Source organism: Solanum stenotomum, chromosome 1, assembly GCF_019186545.1.
Source record: "Solanum stenotomum isolate F172 chromosome 1, ASM1918654v1, whole genome shotgun sequence".
NCBI lineage: Eukaryota > Viridiplantae > Streptophyta > Magnoliopsida > Solanales > Solanaceae > Solanum > Solanum stenotomum.
In genome coordinates, this window is record NC_064282.1 from 18851834 (window position 1) to 18858783 (window position 6950).

The following is a 6950-nucleotide window of genomic DNA, read 5'->3' on the forward strand; positions in this document are numbered from 1 at the left end:
ACAAACAAACTTTTTTTAATTTGAAATTTCTTTGATATTTGAATTTATCGATTCAAAATAAATGGAATTGATCTTCAAGTAAACCTAATAAGCTAATGAAGTGTCACATTAGTACTCTTCAATTATTTAATTTTGTAATCAAGTAAAAAAGGGTTTAAAATAATGTGTTTCGTCGAATTTAAGTGTTCATTTGGTAAACTGGTGAGTAAGAGGATCCAACTGACAAACAGAACCAAGTACAAGGGTCTCTCAGATCATTCCGTCATTATTGAGTCATTTAATGTTGTTATATTACAGTAAGATACATAGGAGAAAATTATAGAAAAGGATGGCTAAAAAGAAGTGTCACATTAGTACTCTTCAATTATTTAATTTTGTAATATTAGAACAATGAGTAACAAGGAAATTGCTATATTTTTTTTTTCCTTTTCAAGTCTAAAGATCATGACGTTTTATTCCATGTCATTGATTTTTTAAATAGGAAACTAGAGTCGTCAAAATGGGTTTTAACCCTTTAAGGCCAACCCAACTCAACTCAGCTTTCTAGTGGATTAGGATTTATTAAGCTCATTTTAAATTGCGACTTATAAGATCAACCATAGTCAGCCCGTTGGCCCTTGAGGCTTGAACTGAGGCAAAAGTATAAGGTTTAGTTATTGATCTACGGAAGTTATATCCCAAAGTGTTAAAACATATGGAACGACTTTGTACATTATTCTTTTAGTTGTTTGTAATTTTGGTAATCATGTGACATGACGATACAACTCAATCGATATATAAGTCAAAAGTAAAAAATGTATCACTAATTAAGCTGAGTCAAACACTTCTTCAATATTTGATTTTGATTTAAAATATAAAGAGGATATAACTAACCAGAAAGCAAATAATATGATCAATTGCCTCACTAGCAAAAGTAACAATGTTGTATTCCTTGAGAATCAGAATGAATTACAAGTAAGAAGGGTAAACTATTTAAATGTTACAAAGGTAAGGCATTAGTCAATGAACAAGCTCCACTCGAGCCCTAAAGTACTGGAACACGAACTCTAAACTATTTATGGCAAGATGTTGTTCAACTATCTAAACAGTTCACAAATCTTGATAATAAATTTAGGTTTCTTGCAATGGTTTCTCAACAACTTTGTAATGTGAGGCAAGAATGCTGGAAACACTATGGAAAAGATAGCAAATAAGAGAGAAATTCCCCGGTTAGGCGTTATGGCAGACATCACAGTATCATAGGTTGCTATCAAGGCAACAAGTGAGATCTGTAGTTCCAATTGCAAAAGAAATCCTATGGTCAGGAAATTTATAGTGTGAAGGGACACGAAAAATCCGATAGAGTTGAAAACCAAGAACAAGCCATAGGAAATTGGATTGTTGGTTCCCATCATTGATTGTCCTGCAATTCGTCGCAAGGACATTATGCCATCACTACTGCTGCTGTTATTGTGATCAGGCCAGTAAGTGTCCTGCCAAACACCTCCTGATGGACTAAGTACTGTTTGATAAGTTGCTGTTGCAATTAAAATAGCTATAACAAGAAGGGTGTCTCTTACTTTTCCTGGACAATCTTTGGTTTTATTGTACTTGAAGAAATCCTGAAGCTTCTTAGAATTAGATCGAGGCCCATCGTCCCTCGTTTGTTCTCTGCTGGATTGTTCATTTGATGGATCTTGAACTGGAACAACCCAAGATTGTGGCAAACCTTCTTGTTGCGAAGTTTGCAAGTGTTCAGCAGATACAGCACCAGATGTTCTTAGAATTTCCTCAATATCTCTATCTCCAGATTCCTTAAGTAGTACTTCCAAAGGTGTAAGGCCTCCTTTGTTCAAAGAATTCACCTCAATAGTGCCTTTAGCAACAAAATATTCGTCGAGCAATAGATCAACAACCTAGATGATCATTTCTCTTATCTGTTATTGAACTTTAAAAGTTGATATGATGAAATAAAAGAGGCATAGTAATGAAGATACTTACCTCAAATTGCTTAGTTGACGTAGCAAGATGCAAAACAGTGTTTCCTTGGATATCCTTCTTGTTTAAAAGACCATTCTTGTCAAATTCCTTGAGATTCTCAAGTAGTAATTTGAAAGCTTCAAACTGATGATTTTTGACAGCTAAATGAAGACAAGTCTCGCCACGAGCAGTCACTTCTGCTGCAGAGTCTGGAGAAGCCACAAGAAGCTCCCTTATGACATGTTTTCTGCCTTTGGTTACTGCATAGTGAAGTGGAATTCTTCTGTCCTTCCCTTTGATAAGGCATAGATTACGGTCAACGTTCAAGAGCTCCTTCACAATCTCTATATCTCCATTTGCTGAGGCAATGTGCAAAGGTCTGAAACCATCCTGGTTTACTTCTCTTGCAAATTCTGGCCTCAGATGAATGATCTCCTTAGCAAACTCAAGATGGACACTCAAACAAGCAATATGCAGAGGAGTTTCATTACTACCTGCTAATGAAACTGTGCTGAGCAGAAAAGGGACTTCTTTGATCAAGCTTTGCAAGTGATGAACATCGCCTTTTTGAGCAGCGTCCCTCAGCCTTCTGTCCATCAATTCTACCAACGAATTATGCAATTTTTTCGGTTTTTATCATTTGGATTTTAATTTCTTTCATCAAGTTGTGCTCAGCAGAAAGGAATATCTCAGCTATGAAAATCTCAAATTCAACTCTTATAGAAAAGAGTTCAGTTTGGCCTGTTTATGATGAGAGTTTTCTTCTTGACTTAATAATTTTGCAATCTCAGGTTTATTGAATAGTAAGACAAATGTTAGTTATCATCTGGTGAAAAAGTCAATGAAATATATATAATTGTTGTGCTAAAATCATACCTAACTGAGTTGTAGTTTATTTAATTCAACATTTGGAGATTTATGTATTTCTTAATTGTGTATTTAGATATGTAAGCAATTCAAAGTCAATGTAAGGTATATAATTGTTGTCCTTAAATAATCTGATCCTTTTCTGAACGGATCAATTAATTCAGTTCGCTTTGATTTTAAACTTTTTAAGAGCTTTGTTCTTTAATTAAGAATTTTGCCAGACTCGAACAGAACATGTCATGTATATAATGACTTGCTCTTTTTCTTGGCATTTTCTAACTCTGCTAGGAGTTTTGGTCTCCCGTGTGATACAAGTTAGCAAAAAGAGAACTAATCGATAACTAATTGCTAATGTGGCAAATTCTGTTAACAAGTCCAGAAGTTAGTTAGAACAGTTAACACTGTTAGATGGTTAAATTCTGTTATTACTGTAGCTGTGGATTTTAACTGTTTTGGCAATCTCTAGGAGCCTATAAAAGGATTGTATTAGATCATTGACATTCATTCATTTGATTGATAATAAGATTGTTTTCCTCTCTCTATATTTCTCTCTTTAGCCGAATTCTCGGGTTTAATCGCTGAACTAGCTGTTCATATTCCTCGAGATTACTCCTGGAATTTGTTTCTTCTCTATAATTCTCTGTAATTGTATCAATCGGTATCAGAGCAAGCAATCATTGGCAATGATCTGATGACGCGCAACAAAAGTCAAGAGGAAGCAGAGGACAAGCTTCACCAGATTCAGACCCAGTTACAAAAATTGATGAAAGGAATGTCTATTATGAACGATCGTAGTGCACAGGCTGATAAGGAATTGCTAGAAATCAGGGAAGCAATTGGGTATTCGAAACAGAAGGGGAATGAAAAGGATCCAGCTAGGGCAGAATCTAATTCTGGTCGAGATTGTTTATGAGAAATGCCGCAAGGAGCTCGATTTAATGATATGCATATTGGTAATGATCTTAACTACAATAGTACATTTTTCAATCGCTACTCTAAATTAGAATTCCCTCGTTTTTCTGGTGGTAAGTTAAGAAATTGGTTGTACAAAGTTGATCAATTCTTCTCCATGGATGAAATACCTTTTGAGCAGAGGGTGAAGGTTGCTTCTATACACTTTGAAGGTGAAGCTATGGCATGGCACAAGTCCTACATTAGGTCTAGAAACTCAGTTTTAGATCCATCTTGGACTGAATTTGTGTTAGCATTGAATGAAAGGTTTGGAGAGGGTTTTAAAGATCCCATGGAAGCCCTAAAGAACTTACAATAAACCAGTAGTGTGAGGGAGTATTAGGCTGAGTTTGATAAGTTATTAACTGGACTTAATCTCTCTAATGAAAATGCCATTAGTTGTTTTTTGGGAGGTCTGAAGAGGGAGTTGAACAAGTCTATTAGAATACATGCTCTAAAAACTTTGTTGCAAGCCTATAAGGTAGCTAGGTTGCAAGAGGAGGTGTTTGAAGCTCAAGCTCAATCTTGGGGAATCAAATCTTTTCCTAAAGTCCAAGGTCCTATATTACCCACGCCTGCCCATATTAAACCTCAGTATTCCCAAAGAAATTCTTATTCCAATTCCACATTCACGAAACCCATTGAATCTGCAACTAATAGGATTAATAGATTCCTTAATAATGGTGTTACTAAAAGGCTATCGGCAGTAGATATGTATGAAAGGAGATCCAAAGGGTTGTGTTTCTTTTGTGATGAAAAATATGTGAAGGGACATAACTGCAGGGGAAGGAATCAATTGTATCTGGTCAAAGTAGTTGAGAAAGAAGAATTAAATGTTGAAGTAGAAAAGGAACAGATAGAAGAGGTGTAGGAGAAGACGGATGAATCTATAGCTATATCATTACAGGCTTTTACAGGGGTCACTGGTTATCAAACCATAAGAGTAACAGGATACCATGAAAAACAACCACTGCAAGCCTTGATTGATATTGGGAGCACTCACAACTTTATAGATAAACAAGTGGCTGCAAAGTTGGGTTGTCAGACTAGCTCTATTCAGGAACAATCCATAAGTGTGGCTAATGGTAGAGAAGTGCAAAGCGCTGCTATTTGCAAGAATCTTCACTGGCTACTACAGGGCACCACATTCTCTTCTGATTTTTTGCTTTTACCATTGGGAAATATGGATATAGTCTTAGGAGTACAATGGATGAATACATTGGGCAGAATTTTGTTTGATTTTAAACTTAAGTCCATTGAGTTTGTTTACAAGGGAAAAAAACATGTATTAAGAGGGGCTAGCACTGGTCTGAAGTCTGTTAAAGCTAAGACCTTAGCTAAGGAGAGGCAGTTGTTCATGTTATCACATGTACCTCAGACAGTAGAAGTCACGCAGTGTCACAGCATTTAAGCTATTCAAGGTGAGGGAATTTTTCCATCATTTGTTGCACTAATTAGTCAGTACTCATGCTTATTTGAATTGCCAACTACATTACCACCTCACAGAGGTTCTTTTGATCATAGAATTCCCCTCATTGACAAAACAAATCATGTTAACAAGAGACCCTATAGGTATCCGGGAATTAAAAAAAATGTCATTGAAAAATTAGTACAAGAGATGTTGGATCAAGGTATGGTGCAACATAGTACTAGCCCTTATGCTTCTCCAGTAGTGTTAGTTGGTAAGAAAGATGGAAGTTAGAGACTCTATGTTGATTACAGAGATTTGAATCAGATGACAATTAAGGATAAGTTTTCGATACCTATCATTGAAGATTTGTTGGATGAGTTAGGTGGAGCTGTGATTTTTTCTAAAATTGATCTCAGGGCAGGTTATCATCAATTAAGAATGGCTGAAGAGGATGCTTACAAAACAGTTTTTAAAACTCATGAAGGTCATTATGAATTTTTGGTTATGCCATTTGGCTTAGCCAATGCACCTTCATCATTTCAGAGTTTGATGAATGCAGTATTTAAATCATTGTTGAGGAAATCAGTATTGGTATTCTTTGATGATATTCTGATTTATAGCAAAGATATTAATGCTCATTTAGTTCATGTGGAAGTTGTATTTGATTTGATGAAACAATATCAGTTGTATGCAAAGATGTCAAAGTGTGCTTTTGCAGTGGATAAGGTGGAATATCTGGGGCATTTTATTAGTGCTAAGGGGGTGTCAACTGATCCCAAAAGATTACAGTTGTGCAACATTGGCCAATACCAACTAATATCAAACTATTGAGAGGATTCTTGGGGCTTGCAGGATACTAAAGGAGATTCATCCAAGGGTTTGGAAGCATATGTAGACCATTGCATGACTTATTAAAGAAGGAAGGGTTTGTGTGGACAGGTGATGCGACTACAGCTTTTGAGACACTGAAACAAGCTTTGATTTCTGCCCCAGTACTTCCTATGCCAGATATTTCCTTGCCTTTCGTAGTGGAGACAGATGCTAGTAGTAGAGGTATTGGAGTTGTGCTAATGCAACAGGGACACCCTATTGCCTATATTAGTAAATCCTTGGCACTGAGGCACCAGGCCTTGTCAGTGTATGATAGGGAGTTATTGGCACTTATTTTTGTTGTGTCTCACTACCTGTTGGGCAGATCCTTTGTGGTGAGGACAGATCAAAAGGTTTGGAAACATTTACTCAACCAACATATTCATACAGACTTTCAGGTGGCTGGCATATCAAAGTTGATGGCTTTTGATTTTTCCATAGAGTACAAGAAGGGCTCTGAGAATAAGGCTGCTAATGCCTTAACCAGGAAGCCTGATTCTGAGCTAGTAGTTATTTCACTTCTTACTCCTAATGATATGTTGTACCAACAGATCAAGGACACTTGGACAGAAGATGCTACATTGCGAGAGTTGATTGTTAAGTTGCAGGTTCAACCTTTCAAGTACTTTACTTGGTGCAATGACCAACTCAGATGGAAGGGTAGACTAGTAGTTGGACATGATACGTAGTTGAGGAATACCATCATTACACTATGGCACTCTACTCCTCAAAGTGGGCATTCTGGAATGGATGCAACTATCTGAAGAATTCAATCACTATTTTATTGGAAACTTTATCCACAAATGTGATGTTTACCAATGGCACAAGTATGATATTGCTGCTTACCCAGGGTTGTTACAACCTCTGCCCATTCCTGAAGGGGTGTGGACTG

The 6950-nt window shown here is 36.6% G+C and overlaps 2 protein-coding genes across 2 annotated transcripts in view; both read right to left on the minus strand.

The window, feature by feature from the left end:
* Positions 1 to 912: 912 nt before the first annotated feature.
* Positions 913 to 2580, minus strand: LOC125843171 (ankyrin repeat-containing protein BDA1-like; the record flags this gene model as incomplete). The annotated part of the gene is made up of 2 exons (XM_049522393.1): positions 913 to 1895; positions 1981 to 2580. Coding segments are annotated over 2 exons (1419 nt in total), but the record flags the coding sequence as incomplete, so codon positions are not given.
* Positions 2581 to 6851: 4271 nt separating this feature from the next.
* Positions 6852 to 6950, minus strand: part of LOC125861528 (ankyrin repeat-containing protein BDA1-like) — a 93504-nt gene continuing 93405 nt past the window's right edge. Inside the window, exon 2 of the mRNA XM_049541420.1 lies at positions 6852 to 6947. Coding sequence (XP_049397377.1) covers positions 6852 to 6947 — 96 coding nt within the window. The remainder of the gene's footprint in view (positions 6948 to 6950) is intronic.